Source organism: Tamandua tetradactyla, chromosome 6 (assembly GCF_023851605.1).
Source record: "Tamandua tetradactyla isolate mTamTet1 chromosome 6, mTamTet1.pri, whole genome shotgun sequence".
NCBI lineage: Eukaryota > Metazoa > Chordata > Mammalia > Pilosa > Myrmecophagidae > Tamandua > Tamandua tetradactyla.
The window spans coordinates 5016461-5039055 of record NC_135332.1 but is presented as its reverse complement, the minus strand read 5'-3'; the positions used below and the strand labels follow the sequence as shown (position 1 = coordinate 5039055).

The window sequence follows — 22595 nt, the reverse complement described above, 5'->3', positions numbered from 1 at the left end:
TCTCAGACTTTGAAATCTGAGTTTGGTCTGCAGGTTTTCAGAACCGTTTGGGAATTTTTATCTGTTTTCCTTCCAATATCTTCCTGTGGAAATGAGAATATTTATCCTATATTTATATTTATCCTGCCCCTCCTTTGTATACTGGAAGCAGATAACTTATTCTGAGTTTCACAGGTCCACAGCTAGAGGAGAATTTTGCTTTGGATAAACCACTTTGTACTTAATATTGTTAACTGAAACGACTTAAGCTTTTGTGACATTGTGATGGAATGAATGTATTTTACATATGGAAAGAACAAGTCTTTTTGGGCTCCAGAGGGTGGTGTGCGCTGGTTTGAATCTGTTATGTTCCCCCCAGAAATACTATGTTCTTTTAATCTTATCCCTGAGTGCAAACCTATTGTGGATGGGACCTTTCCTTAGGTTGTTTCCATGGTGATGTGATCCAGCCCATTCAAGACAGGTCTTAATCCGCTTCCTGGAGTCTTTTATGAGAAGTTTAAAGGCGGAGACATTTTGGAGAGAGTTGAGAAAGAAAACACCCCAGGAGAAGCAAGGACTCACAGGAGCTGAGAGGGCAAATTTGAAACCAGAATTCAGGAGAGAAGGACCAGCAAACATCACCATGTGCCTTGCCTTGTGACAGACAAACTCTAAATGTCAGCAGCCTTTCCTCATGGAAGTTATCTACCTATTGATGTCTTAATTTGGACATTTTCATGGGCTTAGAAATTTGTAACCTATCAATTTCTGGTATATTGCATTCCAGCAGCCTTAGCAAACAGTAACACCCCAAGATTTAATCATCTTTCCTCAAAGATCTGCAGCAGCTATCTGGGAAATGGGGTTTGCAGAGCCACATGGTTTGATGGACTGTGCAGGAAAATCTGTCAACAGTGACACCATGTGGCAGGGAGAAGCAAAGGCAGTACAGGTTTTCCTCCTCCCTTTTGGATTCATGAGGTAAAATGGGGCCATAAAGTGGGGTTTGCAGATATGCAGTAAATGATCGCCAGACACCAAAACAGCCAATATTCCTGGATCAGGCTGCTATATTCTTTTTTCTCTCAAATCTGCTACCTAACTTAATTTAGGCAGCTTAATTTATATTACACTCACAAGACAGCATTGGCTACTATACACGAAGTGGAAAAATTGAGATCAAGAATGTTGTTTGGGGGAATGCTGTTTTGCAAAATCAAACAAGGTATTTCCAATCTCATCTTAGATATGCTTCCTCCAGGTAGCCTTCCTTGATCTCGAGTTAGCTGTTCTTCCAGCAACCTATGCTTTCCCAGTCATAGGGATTAATGCAGTTATAATTTCCTGTTCTCTTGCTCCAGTTTTCCTAATAGACTATATGCTTGCAGAAGGGATGTTTAATCTACAATCTTATTTACCATCCTATCCCCACAGCCTTGTATGTGTTGAATTGTTGAAACCAATGGGCTATTTTCATATCTAATCCATAATCCCAGACTCAGGGAAGGTACTGGCAAGAATGGGAGATTTTTTTCCCCCTTGATGTCTGATGTTGCCTTCCTTTTAGTAGTATGTGCAGTTTGGAAACCATGAACATCTTTCTATCTGGAAGTCTGAATTGTAGTTCTGAGGGAAGGTAAGCATGGGCCACCAAATTCTCAAATAGGCTGCTGCCCAAAGCTAACATATCACCTCTCCTGGGCTAGTTGTTTACACTACCGACTTGGTATTCTTTTCTTAGAAATTGCCTTCTAAGTTCTAAAATGCAACCGTCTGGCTCTCAGCAATGACTCAGCAGAGAAGTATATTCAGATATCATAAAATCACTTTTATTTTGACAAATCCAACATTTCAGTGACCCATATATGACTGTTTTGGAAGAAAAGTTCTGGATTTATGATTTCTTGTATCTTGTCTAGTGGTGAATATAGTCTTTCCAAAGAACAGAGAAGGAAGTGAATCATAAAATCATATGGTGAACATTGTCACAAAGGGATTCCTCTTAAACATTAAATAGTTTGCATACAGATATGCATTTCTTTATGCAAAGGGAGAGAAAACATTGAAACTCTACCCTTAGAACCTGTATAGATAAAAACATAAGTCAAATGTGAACTCACCTATGACTACTCTCTAATGGATTATGAAGATGAATTCAAGGATGTTTGGAGCCTTAACCCATGAGGCCAATTTCATGGAAGAACTCCACTTTCCACTTTAGGAACAGAAGACTAGGTTAAGTACGCTGCTTATCTGACCCAGTATGGAATTTTTAATCATTTTTATACTTCTCCAAGGCCCACAACGGATAGTTACTGAGTTAAAGCCTAACCAGCCATTGACCCTTTTGCCAAAACTACATTCAGGAATCCTTAATGATGTCATCAAGCTCAATTCTGGAAACTGGCATTTCAGAACCCTGGGTGAGGAAGCAAAGGAATTAGTTTGGTGCTCATCCCCTTTCAAGTCCTATCCCTGGATCAAGAAGTTAGCTCCCAGTTAGTCCTCAGGGGACCATGAGACATGAGTTGCATTTCTGAGATAGTTTTCATTACCATCGTTGTCTGGTGTCTGGGGGCAATCCACCGTGTTTGGGACCAGAATCACGAGGTAAGGGCAGGATCTTTTTTTAATCTAAGAGTGGACTTACTGAGCACACAGCAAGGAGCAAGAGGTCCTCTCACTAGTTAAACACTGAGAAAAACTTGTGGGTGGATTGGATACATGGGACATGGAGGCCAGAAACACTTTTCTACTAAGGGTAATGTAACCTCACTTTCTGTCTCTTCTGTTCTTCTCTATCTTCTCTTCCCTCCCTGGGAAACCCCAGTAGAAGGCTCATTCAATCAAACAGCTGTTTCTATTTAACAATTATGTGAGTTGCACTTTTCTGCTCGTTGACCAGCAAGCTGGCTTTCTTCCTCTTTGTTCTTTTTTTTCTGCCTACAGGGCAATTTCCTCTTCTCTATTTTGCAGGGATGATAGTTCAGATAGAGAGCTATGATGATTATACCCACTCCAAGGGTGATAATAATAATGACAAAGATCGTAGGGCTGATTCCTTCATCCAGTCCTGCTCAAACACAGAAGACAAAGAATTGGGAGTTTAAGGGAAAGAGAATCACCCAACCCAGTCCACCAAGCCCTCTTCTCAGTCTCACCCTTCCTAGCCCACTAAAATCTTTCTTCTCTCCATGCTTTGATAACAATTCCAACCCCCTGAAGATTTTCATCCTAAGATTAGCGGTAGGGGAGCAAGATTTTCATCCTAAAATTGGCAGTAGGGGACAACAGTCACCTTCAACAATGACAGCAATGTCTTTGCTGACAGAGCCCAGTTGGTTAATGGCCGTGCAGGAGTAGATTCCAGTGTGGTTCTGGGTTGCCTTCTGTGGCACTGTAAGGTTGAAGATTACCCCATTCCAAGTACACGTCAAGGCTGGAGCTGGGTTTCCCTTTGGGACACAGGCAAGCATCTGCTCCATCCCTTCCACCCATGTCTGGTTGCTCGGGCAACCAGATTCTTCTAAGCGTGGCTTGTCTGGAAGAAAAAGAGTCTCTAAAGGAGCTGAACTCAGTGTGCCACGTTCCCTCAGCTCAGTTCTCCTTCCCTGGACCCAATGCTATATCCCCTCTACCCAGCAGCTTTCTTTCCTGAGGGGAAGACTATCAGTTCCCTGCTTTGAGCCAATTCTTCTTTCCGCCCTTCCCTATGGACATGTCTGAGATGCAGCACAGAGTGTTTTATAGATTCAGACTAAATGATAACACTGCTCTGTCAATGGTGACCCTGAGGCCCCAGTTCCCTTCTTCTTTTTTTTTTTTTTACATGGGCAGGCACCGGGAATTGAACCCGGGTCCTTGGGCATGGCAGGCAAGCGTTCTTGCCTGCTGAGCCACCATGGCCCACCCCAGTTCCCTTCTATGATTCTCAGTGAATGGTGTAATGGGTTAAGAATAAACCCAGAGATGAAAATTATCTTACTTTTCAAAATAGGAATTTTTAGAAAGTTTTCTCCTCAGCATAAGTTCCAACTATCACTTATTATGTAGTCCTCAGCCATCAGTAACCAACTAATGCTGTCTGAAGGCTTTAACTACTTTCTATTCCCAGTTGCCCTTATCCTTCTTCCCATGAACTTCTCTAGGGGGTAAGGTAAGCTGAGGTACTTTTAATTTTATTTTCTCTCTTGATTTTTAAAATACTTTTAGAAAAACATGGCAATACTACTAATATAATGAAGCTGCAACCAAGAAAAGCTTTGGAAATGGGAGACCAATAAACCTTGTTTTGTTTTGTTTTTTTGACATGGGCGGGCACTGGGAAACGAACCCGGGTCTCCAGCATGGCAGGCAAGAACTCTGCCAGTGAGCCACCATGGCCTGCCCATAAACCTTATTTTGATAAGAAGGATCAAGCCTCTACTCACAAAAGACATGGAGCTGGATAGCAGTGGTTTTGATCAACTGCTGACCCTGAACCTCCAAAGAGGCCTCACAGGAGAAATTTCGGCCATCATCTTCCTCCCTGACAGTAAGTAAAAACCAGGCAGGCTCCCCAGGGGCAGGGAGATCTGGGGCTCCCTGAAGTCGAAGAGTAGGGCTAGGTGATGTTAATACATGCCCTGAACAGGTCACATTTACATCTGTCCCTGCCAAGGGGTATAATTCTTCTACTTCCAGGATTGGTGGAGGGAAGCCTGAAAGGAAAGGAAAAAGAATAGCAAACATATTTCTCAAAACTGGCAGCTACTTACTATGTTCTTTTGCTGCTGGTGGTATTCCTTGGGTAAGCGGACAATAGGGAAAAACTCTGCTACCCCTACTGATACTGTGAAAGCTAGAAGGAAATAACAATGAGGTTGTTTGGGCTCTTGATAGCTTTTCCTACAACAAATGCAGTATATATACTTTGGGCTACAGCTCTCCTGCAAGGATGATTAGATGTCTTTTCATCTTACACATTTCGCCCTCACCTCCTTATCTATCCCTAGGGTACAGGTTTGAGCATCCACAATATCTCTGTAAGTAGGGTTGCCTAAGGAAACCGAGGATGAAGTCTGAATAAAACTACTGTCTCAATATCTGTTCCCAAACTGCCAGCACTTATCAAACAAAGATTAAGACAAATGTTTACTTGAGACTGTACTCAGCAAAGATTAGCAGGGACATCTGTGCCAGATCAACAAGCTATGAATATGGAAGTTTTCGGCGGCAGAGAAATCACATGGGGAAGGGAAGAAGCAGATCACTTACTGTACACATGCACTGGTTCTCTTGTTTTCTGTTCCACTGGACCCAGAGATACAAGGCAGGACAGCTCCTGATCACCAGTTTCCATGGCTCGAACAGTGGCATTGGCCCAAGCTGTGTCCCCCTCCCAAGAGAGGAAGGGGTTCAGTTCCTGGTCTCCCAGGAATATGTGAAACATTACCTCTTTGGCTGGAAACACTCTAGCCACCTCACAGCTCACAGTCTCTGCCATCCCAGTCTCCAAAAGTGGAGAGACCCAGATCTGAGGACTCTGAGAGAACTCTGTCAAGTAATGAGAAAAAGAAAAGAAAGCAGAAAAGCAATGACAAATTATGTCATGTACTGTAGAACTCCAAAATGTAAGAAGGGAGTGGGAGACTAAAAGGTCTCTCCCCACCCACGTGACTCTAAAGCCCAAGTAGAGATCAAGTACCCTCACACCCTTCTCCTAATCCCTGTGGGAGCTGAGCCCCAAAGGCCATGGTAGGATGAGGAAAATGATCTTCAAGTGCTCTGACTCACCAAAGATCCGGAGTACCTTGATGGCTGAGCTACTTTGAAAGAGCCCTCCACCTTGTGAACTCAGGTCCAGTTTTGCATGGCAGGAGAAATTGCACCTGTCATCCTCTCTTTGGGCTCTGATACTGATAGTGAACTCAGCTCCTTGGGAGGCCATAGCCAAGCTCACAAAGTTCTTTCTATGCAGTTCTTGGTTACCCTGGAGAAGTATAAGGGTGAGGTTCTCCAGAGGTGCTACACTGGCCACATGGCACTTCACTGTGACGGCTTCATCCACGGCCACCCAGGCAGGCTGTAGCTCTAGGGTCACCTCCTCTGGCGGCTCTTTAAGACAAAAAGGCAGGGCTTGATAAGACAGGACTGCCCACCTTTCCAGGAAGAAAGGGCATATAGACAGGCAGCTTGTGATAGAAGGTGACTGCCACCCTTTAATCATCTGAACCACAGTGTCAGCTTTTTGCAAACCTGCCCTGGGTGAGACGAGTAGGCCTTCTGGTTTTTCTTTCTGCCCATAAAAAGCCAAGAAATATGAGTGTTGAAGAAATATGACTTGCTTTGACTGCTGCTGCCATTTTGAAGAGCTTATCATTTACCAGAGGTACTTCAGTGGCATGAGAAGCTTCTGAGGGACTCTTTAACTTCATGTAAAAACTACATTCTATTGAACCACGTTCTTACCCTACAGAGAATCACATTCCTTCTCATGACCATATGTTTTCCAGTGCTATTTGCACACCTGAAAGACCTTCCTCACCCATCTCCAACAATCCAAATCCTAACTATTCAAAGTTCAAGAATCTCCTTTTTCATGGAGACTTCTCTATCCCAGCCCATAAAGACTCTCCTTTTCTCCAATCCCAACCTATTTGAAGAACTTGTAGAAAATAACTCAGTACTAATTTTATATACTGTTTTTGATCATTTACAAGTTAGTGTTATTATCATACACTGCCTATATTTGGACATATCTTCAAGAACAGATATCTGGATTCCCTCTATGGTCTGCTCCTAATTTAAAACCCTAAAGAATACCTATACCAAACAGAAGTACAAGTAATTGGCACTAGAATTCCTACAATCTGAAGAAAAATTTCATTAAGGGCTCTAATTATCTTCCTAAAAGAAACCCCTAATTCTTCCTGAAACAAGGTATATTCATATTTTCCTACCCTTCCTTTCCTCCCCAGCCTTCAGCCCCACTTACGATACATAGTGATGCCAAGACTCTTGTCCTTTTGGATCCCTGAGCAAGAGAAGAAGCACTGCAGAATGGAATTCTCAGTGATATCCTCCAGAAGAAATTCCTTCCACTGAGGCCCTTTGTCCACTTGGGTTTTCTTTAAGAAGGTCTCAATTCCACTGGGTCCTGGGTCTGGACAAGTGGTGCTGCAGTTGACTATTAGGGACTGTCCAAACTCCACCAGGGCCTGATCAGGCCAAACTGAAACTTCAAATAGTTCTTCTGTGGCCCCTGAAGTGATGAACAGCATTTTCAAAGACTCTCATGAGAACCTGAAGATCCTAATGATATAGAAAGCTTATTCTATCTCTAGGACAGAGAGTAGGGAGAAAAGGTATTAGACAAGAAAAAGACTTTAAATAACAAGTTAGAGTCCTTGTTTTGCTACCCCATTCCCTCAAAACATCTCCATTTTGGGGATCTTAATTTCTCTGTTAGTGTCACTATGAAAACTATAGAGTCACTAAACAAGGTGCCCAGAAGGCCGTTTTCTTCCTGAACTTCAAGAATTCTTGGAAACTCACCAAGATTGACTGATGAGGGCCCTCGTAGGGTAAGTAGACCCCTGAGCAGAAAAGTTTTGTTACTTATACTTCAAAGCAATTATTCTCTAAATGTATGATGTAAGGATTTCCCTCACCAGAATCACTAGAATGCCTGTAATACTGAAGAATGTAGATCTACTTCAGACTGAATGATTAAGAATTTCTGAAGGTAGGACATGGAAACATACAAGTGAACAAAACAAGCCCTCTTGATGAACCTTTTGAACATCAAATTTTTAGAGATATTGCCCTAAAGTGACTCCCTGAGTAACTCATTTCCCGTGAAACTTTCCCCCTCTTTTTCTCAAAGTGAGATTTCCATTTTGCTTCGAGGCTAGGGCAACAAATGTTTTTGGCTGTTTAAGAGTTTATTGTGTTAAGGAGTTCCTCTCAGGTTCAGTGAGAGAGCCAGCAGATAAAATTTAAATGCCTGATTTAGTGAGGGGAAAATTCTCCTGAAGCCTTCACTACAGAACCTCTTTAGCTGCTCCATGCTCTCTCTCCACTTCATCACCCATATACCAGTCCCTCTGGGAATATACAAGTCTTGCAGCAATGTTGCCCACTAAGTCTCTTGTTGCTTTCCTGCCATCTGGAGAACCCACTCCTCACAACTGAGCTATAGGCTCTGTCCTATCAGACTACTGCTCATCATGACACAAAGGGTAGCAATAAAGAAGTAAAAATGAACTTGAGAGGAGAAAGACAAGACAGTCCTTGGGCAGCAGGGAACCAGAGAAGGAATACTTCCTAGGGAGTGTTCTGTCTGATAGTCTACTATCTCATCCCTTTGTTTGGGTTATCTCAATTACAAGCCAGAAAAGCCTAAGGATTCTTTGTCCTAGTGATCCAAAAAAAAGTAATCTATCCTCAGGGTCCAGATGAATGAATACAGAAGTGTTGCCTCACTCAGAACTTTTCATTCCTCTCTTCACTGACCAGTCACCTGAGTCCCAGCACATACTGGGTGAAGAAACTTTTCCAAACAGTCTCACCTGGGCAAGGGATCAAGGCCAGCAGGGCCCAGGCACCAAACAGAAGCACTTCCATCCTTATCAGAAGGCTCAAAGCTGGAAAGAAAGGAGAGAGCAATGCTGGAGAAAATGACCAAAAAAGTGGGGGAGGGAGGGGGGATAGAAAATTATTTCTTCAATATTAAAAGTTAATCCCTTTCCTGAAACCTTACTATGTATGAAGAAACTGCAGCAAGAACATCAGCAGGGTGGATGTACTAAAGAAACTTCTCGCATCTATTTATTTCAGTTTGGTTTTCTGAGCACAGCAAAAAAAAAGCACAGGGAAAATATTAGAAAGAATGAGGATATACGATTAAGAAAGATTCCTGTATAGACTTGTTCTGCCCTCATCTGTTTATGTTTCCTCCTATTAGACTGAGTCAACAGAAGAAGGGTGTTAACATGGAAACATGAATAAAAGTTCAGAGATGAAATTTAGAAGCGTTTATCTGGTACTGTCCAGGGAAAAGTGACCCTGAATCTAGAGAACACGATCACTAGAGTCCTGTTCTCTGATGTAAGTGAGTAGTGTTTCATCAGACCTCTCTCTTCTTGACTGTGCTTGCTTGAAGCTGTTATGTACCCCCAGAAAAGCCATGTTCTTTCCATCTTGATTCAATTTTGTGGGACCAGACCTATTGTTTACCGTGGAATCCTTCGATTAGATCACTTCCATGGAGATCTAACACACCTAGTTGTGGGTGGACCTTTTGATTAGATGGAGATGTGACTCCATCTATTCAAGGTGGGTCTTGATTAATTTATTGGAGTCCTTTAAAAAGGGAGACATCTTGGAAAAGCATAGTTGCTTCATAAGCAACACAGATGTGGGCATTTGGAGATGCTTGGCGAGCCAACAGAGAGCAGATGCCTAGACACAGACGTGTGTGGCGATACAGAGTCCAGCAGACATCATGATGTGACTTCCCATGAAATGCTAATCAAGCAGAACCCAGGGTTTTGCCCTGAAGAAGCTAAGTGAAGGCCCACAGATGTGTAGAGAGGAAGCCACTGGAATCAGAAGCTGGAAGCAACTGAACTAGGAACAAGAGCCAGCAGATGCCAGCCACATGCCTTCCCATATGACAGACATCAGCTTTTCCTTGGAGTCAAGGTATCTTTCTCTAGATGCCTTAGTTTGAACATTTTTAAGGCCTTAGAACTGTAAACTTGAACTTAATAAGTCCCCTTTATAAAGCCATTTCTGGTATATTGTATTCCAGCAGCATTAGCAAACTAAAACAATGACCTTTATAAAATATCCTTCAAGACAATTCCTCCTCTTCTGATCTGATTCCATGGTCACCAAGCAACTTTTAGATTACTACTTTTGGCTGAGTTGAGTCTTAAGTATCCACTTTTCTTTTCTTCACCAATCCACATCATTTTTTTTCTTTTAAAACCCCATTCACCCAGAGTGATTTGATCAGTGAGTGGAAAAGTATTCGCAAAGTCCCCTTTGGGGAATGGTGAGAACGGGGAGAAATTCAACTTCCCCAAGTTGAATTCTTGATATTCTCACAAGCAGTGTGGACAACCAAAGCTATAGGCTGGGCCTCTAGTCTTGGGGTTTGTTCATATGAAACTTAACCCTACAAAGGATAGGTCAAGTCTACTTAAAATTTAGGCCTAAGAGTCACCCCCAAGAGAACCTCTTTGTTGCTCAGATGTGGCCTCTCTCTCCAGCCAACACAACAAGCAAACTCACTGCCCTCCCCCTGTCTATGTGGAACATGACTCCCAAGGGTGTGGACCTTCCTGGCAACGTGGGACAGAAATCCTGGAATGAGCTGAGACTCAGCCTCAAGCGATAGAGAAAAACCCTAGAATGAGCTGAAAATTAACATCAAGGGATTGAGAGAACCTTCTTGACCAAAAGGGGGAAGAGTGAAATGAGACTAACTGTCAATGGCTGACAGATTCCAAACAGAGTCGAGAGGTTATACTGGAGGTTACTCTTACGCATTAAGTAGATATCACCTTGTTATTCAAGATGTAAGGGAGAGGCTAGAGGGAACTGCCTGAAAATGTAGAGCTGTGTTCCAGTAGCCATGTTTCTTGATGATGACTGAATAATGATATAGCTTTCACAATGTGACTGTGTGATTGTGAAAACCTTGTGTCTGATGCTCCTTTTATCTACCATGTCAACAGATGAGTAGCACATATGGAATAAAAATAAGGAACAGGGGGAACAAATGTTAAAATAAATTTAGTTCGAAATGCTAGTGATAAATGAAAGTGAGGGGTAAGGAGTATGGTATATATAATCTTTTTTTTCTGTTATCGTTTTATTTCTTTTTCTGAATTGATGCAAATGTTCTAAGAAATGATGAATATGCAACTATGTGATGATATTGAGAATTACTGATTATATATGTAGAACGGAATGATACGTTAATGTTTTTGTTTGTTCTTAATTTTTTTAATTAATAAATAAATTTTTAAAAAACAAATCCATTCAAACCTGGGAGAGAAGGGAGCAATTAGCAGACACTACCATGTGCCTTGCCAAATGGCAGAGGAGCCAAGAATTGCTAGCAGTCAATCTTGGAGAAGAAAGTATCTCCTTGATGAAACCTTGATTTGGACATTTTCCCAGCCTCAATTGTGAGCAAATAAATTCCTATTTTTTAAAACTCAACCCACGGTATTTGCCTTGAACAGCCTAGAATACTAAAACACCTCTGAAGTTGAAAAAAAAAACAACATTCAAGCTATTTCTGCTAAGAAAGCTTTCTTGATTCTGTTCCACTTCAAAATCCCTCACTTATTATGCATTATCCACACTTCACTTTAAGCCAAACATGATTTTGAAAGCTGCATATATTAAAATGTAATTTATTTTAGTGAATTACTTTAATGATACAATCATCACTATACACTGTATTAGGAATTCCTTGAAGAAACTATAATTTATTCATCTTATATCTCCAGCACTTAGCATAGAACCTAGTATATCATGGGTGTTCTATAAATGAATAACTTACGATTTTTAATTGAATTTTGGTTTTGTTTTTTGTTTTTGTTTTTTTACTTGTTCTTCCGAAATATTTTCAAACTCATAGCACGCTTATGAAAATAATACAAACCCCATACAGAGAACTTCAACATACCCCTATATCCCCAAATCCACCAATTTTCACATTTTACCAGCTTTGCTTTATCATTCTATCTTATCTATCAGTCTAACAATCTGTCTAGCTATCTGTCTGTCTACCTATTAACTCATTTTCTGAGTACTTGCGTCTAGGTTGTATACATCATGATCCTTGAACACTTAATACTGCCATGTATATTTCCTAAGAACTAGAATATTCACTTATGTATCCCCCCACCTTAATGCAGTTATAAAGTTCAAGAAATTTAACATTGATATAAAGCTTACAGTCTATATTTCAATTTTTCATACCCCAATAATGTCCTTTTGAGCCTTCTCTGTTCTCTTGTTAGATCCTACCCAGGATCATGTATTGCCTTTAATTATCCTTGTCTCTTTAGTTGCTCTTTCTTTTTACTTTTTTTTACTGTGGGAACATATCTACAACATGGACTTTTCCATCTCAGCAACTCCCAAGCATACCATTCAGTGCAATTAATCACATTCACTATGTTGTGGTCATACACTGGGTTTTGTACAGGTCAACTTGCATATAGTACAGGTATAGGTCTGAAAGGATTTTTTTGCTTCTTTTTATCTATGCATAAGAAAACAGGCATATCAAAATTCATACTCCCAAGTGAATGTTACCATTCAAAATAATCACTTTGTGAGACTATAAGCGTACTGCAGTGATGACACCATTGTTCAAAACATTTTGGGGGAGTGATTTAGAATTGACTTTTAAATTACACACACAAAAAATCAGACAATACAAACAATGAACCGTAATGTGAACTATGGACTATAGCCAAACTTAGCTCTAAATGATCAAAATCTCTTTCCAGGGAAGATTTGCTATTACTGAAGGTATTCTAAATAAAGAACTCCAGAATCTGAAGGAAATTTCAAATCAAGAGTCTGAAGTAATAACAGCTCTGTTGGAAAAAGTATAAATGTTCTGAGTGGGACAGGTCACATTCATTAATTCTTTCAGCAAACAATTATTGAGCACCTACTATGTGCCAGGTTCTTAAGCTGTTGAAGATACTGAGATTTATCCTATGACACAAATTCCTGGAAGTCTAGTGGGAAAGACAAATATAAATAAAAATAACAATACCAAATGTTATTATAGCAAGTGGGGTGGGGATGTACAGAGTGAGGATTAAATGTGTTAATTCACATAAATGTTTAGTCCAATTCCTAGCACATAAGACTTCAATAAATGTTGGTAAGTATGATTCTATTACTGCTGATAATGATAAAAAAAAATTGGTCAGGGAGCACAGTGGCAAGAGATTTTGATCATTTAGAGCTAAGTTCGGCTATAGTCCATAGTTTACATTACGGTTCATTGTTTGCATTGTCTAATTCTCTCTGAAGGAGTTGGCAAAGTTTTCTCAGAGTGGTCCCATTTGAAATGGGTTTTCTATTTTGAATGAAAGTTTATTGAGGGATGAGATTATATGGAGAGGGGTCAGGGGCAGGCTTCTTTAAGAAAATTTAAGAAGTTCAATATGGGTAAAGGGCAGTTGACATAGACAAGAGTTGGGGAAGATGAAGTTAGAGAAGCAAGTATGCAACTGGGTAGGCAAGCAGAAATTAACAGGATTTCAAAGCAGGGGTGGGGTGGGGAGATAATCAGCTATATTTTTTTCATGATAACACTGAGAATGTATGGGAAAAAGAAAGAGGAAGATTAATGGCCATGAGATCTGTCAGAAAGCTACTGCAGTAGTCCAGGATAAAGGCATGAAGTTCGATAAAGGCACAAAGTCAGAATTTCTATTAAAAGATACTCAGGGGTCTTGATCTGGTTGGAAAAGGAGCTAGAGGCTGTGTTTGCATAGTAAATATAGGGGTTTTACTTAAAGTGTATATTATACCAATAAAAATACCAGTGTTCTAAATATTTTTCATACCTTATACTAGTTTTAGAAAATGTCAATTGTTTATATCTAATACTATTATTAGGAGGTGTCAAAGGACAAGCAGAGGAAAATGGCCTTCCTATTGCTTAAAGGACATGCATAACATTCATTTAGATGTGTACTTTTTAAAATATCAGTCACATTAACTTGTGCATTGTATAATCCCAATTAATTTTTTAATTCCTTGAGGTAAAGGGCTCTCTTCATTAACACCTATTCCAGGGCTAAGCACTTTCTACTGGCTTATATGCCATTTACATCAATTACATCTGCTTAGTAACTTCTAACATTTGGTAAATATATACTATGTACCAAGCACTGAGCAGATGTTATCTCACATCATCCCTATGATTATCCCCATTTTTGCAGATGAAGAGGTAGAGGCTGAGAGATAAATTAATTTACCCTAATTCACACAGCTAATAAGAGGTGAAACCAGGATTTAAATCCAGACATTCTGACTAAAAGGCAATATTCTCTACATTTTTAGAATCCAGATGATCTGTGCATTGATTGGGGGGGGGGGGGGGCGGCGGCACCGTGTCCAAACAATTCCCAAATAGATTAATCGAAAAGCTCTTTGTATTTATTTATTCTCTCCTCAGCTTGCTGATGCTACCTTTCTCTGCAAAGTTTGACTGAGACTTTAACTGAGACTATCTTCTGCTCTTAGTGTCTTAGTTAAAAATAGATTTCCCATCTTTGATGATGGCTAGAAGCCAAGTTTGTTGGTTTTCCCTTGTGGTTTCTACAAGGAAAACAGTTTATGTCTATGCCACACAAATACGCATAAGAAAACATTCACGGGGGAGTTTCTTTTAATTTTCAGACTCATATGCTGACATACTTGTGTGTTGTTTCATGTGCCCCTCTGCTCCACATCCCTACAGCTCTAGTATTTCATCCTTGTTTTCATGGGGCACATTATGATCAGGTAATGAAAGACAGAAGTTTATACTCACTTTGTTAAGAAGAAAGAGTCATCCCTAAGGGGAAACTATTTTTTTAATCTTTTGAAATTCCTTTTAAATGTTCATACTGTCTAAAACTCTAAACCTGTTCACTAGCCACTGGGGGACTGGGAGGAGAGGGAGGGAAGGGCAGCAACCACTGATCTGCTTCGGCAGTTGCTTTGGCAGTAGTATGCCCCGGACTTAATATTCAAGTTTGGGATTATCACCAATCATTTATATTCACGCGTTTCTTGCAGTTTCTTATATAGTCCACCTTTTCCACTGTCTCTTGCCTGTGCCTGGAATTTGCTTCCAGCACCCCGGAACACCCCTTTACCCAGTTCAGTTAGTTTTTCTCTTCTCCCCACCCCTACTACGGCACATCCTTCCTCTGTTCTGTTTCCGTTCCCCGTAGCCCGCACCTCCTTCTAGAACACCATCATTTACGCCTGTTATTGTCGTCTGTCTCCCTTTTCTGGACTGGAAAAACAAAGGGGCCTTTGTTTTATTCACTGATGGGTCCCAAGCGCCTAGAACCAGGGTTCCACAACTACGAATGAATGAAGGAGCTGGATAAATTATTTACAAGTATTGGTTGTCCACCTGCTGTGTGTAAGGGACCCGGCCCACCGTTTCGACACAGAGCGTAACGCCAGCGCTGCCACACGGAGTTCCCCGCCAAACTGCGAGAGGTCCTCTCGCGTCTCTGCCCGACAGGCCAGGAAGACTTCTAAAAGGTGGACGGCACTTAAAACATTAAAACATGCGTGGCAAAATACTTTCAGCCGTACTTCTCGGGGTTTCTCGCCCCACCGAAGGGTGAGGAGACGAAGCGCGCCATGAGGTCAGACTTCCCGAGATCTGACTGAAAACCCGGGAGGAGAAACCCGGCACGAACCCCAGCAAACAAAATAAAACCTAAACCCTCACTGAGTTGCGGCCGTTCGCACACCCCCCGCGCTCGCGGGTTTGCTCGCTGCGCCAGCTCCTCCTCGGGTGGCTCGGTCGCCTCGCCGCCGCTCGCCAGCTCCCGCCTCGAGCACGCAGACCGTTGGTCTCACACCTCCGGGATGTGCGTGCGAGGCCGTTCCCGGCGGGACGATTTTCCTAATCTGCCTAGAAACTCGTGACGTTCACCATGGACTTGAGCAGGGTTGGAGGAGACGAGTGAGCCCCGCAGGAAGCTCAAACGTCAGAAGGGGTGATCACAGAAGATGACAGGAGGGAGCCTAGATCTGGCTCGGTAGAGAAAATCATTTTTGACCTAAGAGAATAATTACAAAAATAATTGAAATGTAGATCAAAATGAAAAGTTGGTTGCAATAAGTAATAGTTTTCTAAAGAAAAACGAAGTTGTCCTCCCCTTTGCCTGTTTGTCTCATGGTGCGGCTCTAGCGCGTGACAAGTTCCGCGCGGGAGTGGGCTGCGTGCGCACTCACATTCCCGCCTTGCGCTACGAAGCTTGCGCAGGTTTAGGTCATGTTCCCTAGCTCGCTCGAAACCATCGCCAGATTGTGCACATCTTCTGCGCGGATTAGGAGTTGTCTTAGCAGGGGCGCTTTGCCCAGATTCGAAAAGACCTTTTTGCCTTCCATGTGCAAATAAACCCCTTTAAGCGAGCTAGCATTTTCCCCATCTTCGCTTGCTTCCAAAAGTTCCCTGGTCCACCTCAAGCCATTAAAATGGGAGTGTCCAGCGAGTAAAATATCTTCCGTTGCATCACTACACCCCAGAACCCATTTCCTCACTTCCTTTGTCAAACATCTTCAGAAAATTGCCTCTTGAGGGTCATTTCTCAGAATATTTTCCCTCAGCCCACAGTGGGCCCTTCTCATCCATCCGGCATCCTACCTGTGCCTTTGATTTTCCCTCAGTCCTTGGCTGGACCATGGAGCCGTGGTCTTAGCTTCTTGTAGAAGTGAATTTGAAGATTTGGGAGTGTGGTTTGTGTGTTTTTCCCTGGAGGATAATGATGCGCAGCCACTATCTCATTTAATATGAGATTAAGTAATAGATTTATTTCATTTCCTCATCATTTAATGAATGAGGAAAAAGACTTAGAGACCTCTCACTAGTTTCTGTATAAGGGTGGTCTCAGGGTAACTATTAATGTAACTGGCAACTTTGATGTCTAGGTTAGTTTTGAGAACCATCTCTTGTCCTGCAAGAGTTTTTCATCTACCCACATCGTTCTTTTTAAATAGTGACCAAGTGTTTGCTTATCCCTGGGCTATCTCTTAGGCTGCCTGGGAAGCTGCCTTTCTACACCCTAATTATTCTGCTGCCTCATCTCTTTCCATACTGTCAGCTTGTAGGGAGAAACTCAGAGAAGAAGATTTAGAGCCTGACAAGCCTGTCTGAATCCCTCTTCAACCTCATACTAACTGTGTGAACTGTGGGGAAAATGACAGCGTCTGTTTCCTATAGGAATGGCAATATTTAGTTTTCTAGGTGAAAGTGCCGACATTGTTTTTATCATCAAGTAGATGTTTAATAATGGTAGTCTGTTTTTCCTTTTACAATCTCAGGCCTTTCCTGACTACTCTCCTTAAAACTGCCTAGCTTTATTTTTCTTTGTAGCCCTTATCACTGTCTAATATTAAGTTAAATATCCAGTGGTGTTTGGACTACCTCATTGACCTAGTCCCTCTTTTCCCAACTCTGCATTCAGTGATGTCAGGTTGGCAGCCTGAAATATTTACACCATTGAAATTTTGTCCCTCCCTCCCTCCCTTCCTTCCTTCCTTCCTTCCTTCCTTCCTTCCTGCCTGCCTGCCTTCCTGCCTTCCTGCCTTCCTGCCTTCCCTTCCTTCCCTCCTTCCTTCCTTCCTTCTTCCTCCCTCACTCCCTCCTTTCCTTCCTTTCCTCTGCATTTACTAGCACACCACTCTATTTATTTGTTCATCTGTTGGTTACTTTCTCTCTAGAATGTAAATTCATGATGATGAGACTTGTGTCTGTTTTAATTTTCATTTCTTCAATTCAAAACTTAACTTTTGACATATTTAAGGCTGTTAAAATAATAGTAACAGCTGTATCATGTAAAAATAATTTTTAAAAAGTTCTGGTAATTTTGGGCGGTGCAACTGTGGCTCAGTGGCAGAATTCTCACCTGTTCTACCAGAGACTGGGTTCAATTTCCAGAGTCTGCCCATGCCAAAACATAGTTCTGGTACTTTTATAAATTTGTCATTTAATGAATTGAATTTTGGCAAATGGACCTGCTCCAGCTGACCCCATTTCTTTATGTGAAATGTACTTTCCTAGGAAGTGGAGAAGTTGTTCCTTCAAATGGATAATTGCTGTGGCCCCACATAGTCATGGTTGTGGGACTGGTTATAGAAACAAGCTAGAAAATTGTCCTCTGCTGAAGCATTTCTCCTTCGACTGCTTTGCTTGCTTGGTTTCTGGGTTCCCTAAATCTGCTACTTTCCTGACCCCTCAAGACTCTCTTTATCCCTTTTCTGCTTTTTATTCTTGGAACTGTCAGTGCCTGACTTGGTGGCACTTGCTTACAGAGGCTAAACGGTTAATTAGGACCAGTGTAGCCATAACCAGAATTAGAAGAGAAGATAGATTGAGGGTTAAGATCAGGAGCTAGTACTAAGTGAACTGATTTGCCTGATCCATCAATGTCAAGCTTGAGGATAAGGTCTGGAATAAACAAAAATCCAGGAATCTAGGTGGAAAGTCATAAATCAATAGGTCTGGGAAAGCAAGAACATAAAACTCTAGAAGGATTTGGTAGTGGAAGTTTGCTGTTAAGGTTAAGCTCGTTTTAACCTTCTGTCCCATGAGTTAATTCCTGGTCAGGACTGACTTGGAACACAATTCTGAGGTAGGGGAAATGGAAGTAACTTTTATCAGAGGCATTTCCTGAGTAGGCATTGTTTCTATAATGTCCTTGTCCTCCTGGAGCTCACATGGGGGATGGAGACAGAGCTCCAAACAAAAGCCACAGCACAATATGATGAGTATATTACAGAAATTTAGACCATGTGTTATGGAAAACAGAAAAGAGAACAACACACTGATGATGGATGTAGTTGGAGGATTGTGAAAGGAAATTGGGAAAATCCAGAGACAGTGACATTTGAGTTAGCCTTGAAGAAAAACAGACATTTGCATGGCAGAGAAAGAACTGGGGAAGAACACTTATTCATTTATAAATTTGCATTGAGTACTTACTTGTGGCAGGAATGATTTTAGATAGTGGGGACACAGCAGTGAACAAGACAGACAAAGCACCTGTCTTTGAGAGGCTTGGCTTTATTCTAGTGACATCAAAGGGAAAAGGAACTGTGAAGGGACCTGATGTGTTCAAGGAAGGGTGAGTTCACTGTGGCTTGACTGTAGAATATATGGGATATTGGTGAGAAGTAAAGCTACAGATGTAGGATAAGGACAGATAACAAAGGGCCAATTATGCCCTTTTAGTTTTAAGAGTTTAGTCATTCTCTTCTGTAAGACAATGGCTTTTCAACTCTTTGGAGCTGCAGAATTCTTTATGCAAGAGAAATAAATGGCCACTAAATATGTTAAATGATAAGAGTAGAGCTGCTGTAGTTGAAGGTTGGATGTAGGGGAAAGGCTTCTAGCTTTGCCCTCTGTGGTAGTTTGCTAGTGCTGGAATGCAAAACACCAGCGACAGATTGGCTTTCAATAAAAGGGGATTTATTTAGTTAATGTATAGTTCTTCAGAGGAAAGGTAGCTAACTTTCAACTGAGGTTCTTCCTTACGTGGGAAGGCACAGGACAATCTCTGCTGGCCTTCTCTCCAGACCTCGGGGTTCCAACAAATTTCCCCCAGGTGTTTCCTTTCTGCATCTCCAAAGGCCTGGGTTGAGCTGTGAGTGCTGAGATGAGGTATGTTGAGCTGAGGTATGCTGAGCTGCTTTGGCTGTGCTACGTTGAGCTCTCTCATTTAAGCACCAGCCAATTAAATCAAATATCATTCATTGCAGCAGGCATGCCTTCTAGCTGACTGCAGATGTAATCAGGAACAGATGAGGTTCACATGCTCTTGGCTCATGTCCACAGCAATAGAACTAGGCACCTTCACCTAGCCAAGTTGACACCTGAATCTATCACGTCCTCTCACCTCACTTGCAGCTTGCCATAATAATTTCTGAGGCATTTCCAAGAAATCCTCAGGAATTTCCACTGAAGGTAATGGAGGGCACACAAATAGGGGGAAATAAATATGATCATATATGTTGTCTTTGGATACACTTGGTAGGGGCTTTGGGATAGGATGGCCTAACTGGAGAAACCAGTCAGAAGGGTTAGGGAAGAGATGCTGAGGGCCTGACTTACGGCAGTACGATGAATACAAGAAAGATTTAGGAGGTGACACCAATAGGGCTTCGTGACTAAGAATGAGCAGAGAGAAGGAGAGGAAGGAGTGAAATATAATTTCAAGTAAAAGCAGAATGAAGGTCCTTAAGGCTCACTCTATTCTCCTTTTTGCTTTTGGTTTCAGCTACCCTGCGTATCTGGTGGGTCACTCCATCTTCTTAGCTTTCCATTGCCTGCAAGACCAGTTTGAATGTCTCAGCAAGGCAGGGTTGGCCTTTTGCCATGTCTTCATGGCTTAACCAAGATGAAGCCCAGGGAGGAGAGGCAGACTGGAAGTAAGAAAAATGAGATATTGATTTTGAACAGATGGGTTTAAATTTCCTATGGAACAACTATCAGGGAGTTGGAAAAATGTATCTGCAGCTCAAGAGAGACGTAGGGTTGAAATTAAGAAATTTAGGGTCATCAGAAAATAGGCATTAGTTGAAGTTATGGGAGTAGATGAGTTTGTCTCGACAATAAAGAGGTAAGGATGGAATCACAAGGCCATGGGTATTATGGGTATTTAGGGACCAGTAAGGGAGGGAGAGATCCCTGTACAGACTCCTTTCCTTATCTTTCTTCTATCTTAGTAGCCTGTTGTTTAGCTCTGTCAGCAGCTCTGGGTCCAAATTCGAGAACCAGGAGGACACCTCTGAGCAGGTCTGATGTCAGAGTATTCTGTTCTTCAGGTGACTTCCAAAGCGATCAGGAAGAGGCCACTGAGACCACAGTGTCACCCAGGTCTCTGAATGTGTTGGAACTCTGGTTCTCTCTGGGGAGAGAATGAATTGGAGAATCATGCCCCAGCCCTTGGCTCCAGAGTGTTGATCTGAAGCCTACTTCTTATGTACAAGTACCTGCTCCCACCATTGGAAGTCTCTAGTCTTCAGGTATTTTACCTTCTAAACTATGTGGCCATAATGTGCACACAGAGGAGCTCCTCCCTGTCTTATACTTGACAATTCAGCCAAACTTATTCTAATTCTCCTCACCATGTACTATTTCTTGGCTTCAGTCCTTATTCTCTCTCCTTTGCCTAACTGACTCTTAACCTCCTTAATATAATCTCCTGCAGGAAGCCTTCACTAATCTCTTTCCCCATTAAAGCCATCTCTGTTTTCCTATGGCACCTGGTAAATATCTTTATCACATAAGGAAATTATTTATTTATACATGTATCTTCTCTACTAGACTATGTCAAGGACTGGCATATGGAAGTTGCTCTCACATGCTGTAAATATTTCTCAAATGCTAAATAGGCTGTTTTACCGTAGTATATAGCCCTTCTGCCACTTTGGCTGGGCTGTGCCCAGGGCCTGCTGTACCACCACATCCATGTGGGAGGTGGATGCTTCAATGGAGACAGGCTCTTGGTATGACCCCAGCAAGGCTGGATCTTGGCAAGTGTTTTCTGCCATGACCTGACTATCTGCCTTGCTTCTCCCGAAATTCTGACCTCCTAAGGGACCTCCATAGTGAGCAGTGATCCTCTGCTGGCCTGCTCTGGGGGACGGATTAGGCCATCTTGTTCCCAATGTCTTTCTTTGGTGAACTCTTTGGGGATTATTTTTCCCACCACAGGGAACCACAGAGTCCACACTGGGAAGTGTCCTTTTGTTGTATTTGGCTCTGGTTGTATTAAATACTTTACTTCCATTTCAGTCTCTTTGAGCATCTGTAGATCCAACAGGGTCAGGAGGGCCAAGTTATAAGAAAGCCCATCCTCTAGAGTATAAGACTAGGAGCATTGGAGGCCTCAATAAAAGTTGTTTAACTGAATCACCAAAACGTGGGCTGTAAGAAGAATAAATACTGATGGAAGAAAGGAGAAAGCAAAAAAGATATTCCAAGCCTTGGGAACAAAGGAATGCTGCCTCCATGGTTTCAAGTCCCGAAATTGGCTGCATCATTAGGTTTTGTGAGGTGCTCTCCCTTTCTCCCATCTCTATCAGGTCTTCAGAGGTAACTTATCACCTCTTTTCACAAGTTCCTGAACTGTCCCAAGGGGAGATATCAAACCCTATTTGCCTGTTGAGTGACTACCTCTGGTATTTTCTTTGAAACAAAATTCTCCAGAAAACATTTTCTGGTTAATCAGGACCAGATTATGATACTAATCAATTCCCTTTTCTCTGAGTCCCCAAGGCACTTACTTTCTAGTTTGAACACTATTTGCAAGTAATAACTGACTAGAAATATGACTGTTAACAGAGGTAATAAATATTATGTATGGTTAATTGCTTGGGTTGTGGATTCTAGAGCCTAATTGGAACCAGGTTGAATTCTAGCACCATCATGGTGAGGGTGGGCACGTTACTGAATCTCTCTGCCTCAATTTGTAAAATAGAGGTAAAAATTATATCTATCTCCTATATAGTGCCTACCTCATATACGTTTTGAAGATTAAATGAGCTAATACGTACAGGCACATATGCTTAATAAATGTTAGCTATTCTCTGAGTCTACCCTCTAGGAAATTTTTCTTAATCCCTCCGCTATCTCTGCCTCCCAGCTCCTTGAGGATATTTTTTCACAGCAATTAACTCATTTCTGGCTGTATATGTTTACCATTTTCTCCCACTACACTTAAGCTCATTCCTTTGTTCACAAACATTTGTTGAGTGGCTTATGACATTGATCAAGAGAGGCACAGTTCTCACTTTCATGGAGTTTATATTGTAGTGGGGGAGCCGGATCAATAGTAAATCAGAGT

The 22595-nt window shown here is 41.7% G+C and overlaps 1 protein-coding gene across 6 annotated transcripts; it reads right to left on the bottom strand.

The window, feature by feature from the left end:
• Nucleotides 1–1789: 1789 nt before the first annotated feature.
• LOC143687007 (intercellular adhesion molecule 1-like) lies at nt 1790–15600 on the bottom strand. 6 transcript variants are annotated; one of them, XM_077163566.1, is made up of 9 exons: nt 15473–15594; nt 8726–8811; nt 8535–8609; nt 6959–7225; nt 5758–6078; nt 5239–5517; nt 4413–4682; nt 3281–3523; nt 1790–3055 (listed from the first exon to the last, which is right to left on the bottom strand). In XM_077163566.1, exons 3-9 carry the CDS (start codon nt 8587–8589, stop codon nt 2847–2849), a joined length of 1644 nt encoding a protein of 547 aa, XP_077019681.1. In that variant the 5' UTR covers nt 8590–8609; nt 8726–8811; nt 15473–15594; the 3' UTR covers nt 1790–2846. The 6 variants fall into 6 exon arrangements, with proteins under 6 accessions (XP_077019681.1, XP_077019678.1, XP_077019679.1 ...); XM_077163563.1 differs by lacking the exon at nt 8726–8811 and having other exon boundaries at nt 15473–15600; XM_077163564.1 differs by lacking the exon at nt 8726–8811 and having other exon boundaries at nt 15129–15570.
• Between the last annotated feature and the right edge of the window lie 6995 nt (nt 15601–22595).

Coding starts and splice junctions, on each gene's coding strand:
- LOC143687007 (XM_077163563.1), bottom strand. CDS start 8,589: ATGGAAGTGCTTCTGTTTGGTGCCTGGGCCCTGCTGGCCTTGATCCCT. Junction 7,226..8,534: donor GGCCTTGATCCCTTGCCCAG/GTGAGACTGTTT, acceptor TCATCACTTCAG/GGGCCACAGAAGAACTATTT. Junction 3,524..4,412: donor TATCCAGCTCCATGTCTTTT/GTGAGTAGAGGC, acceptor TTTTTCTTCCAG/ACAAGCCACGCTTAGAAGAA.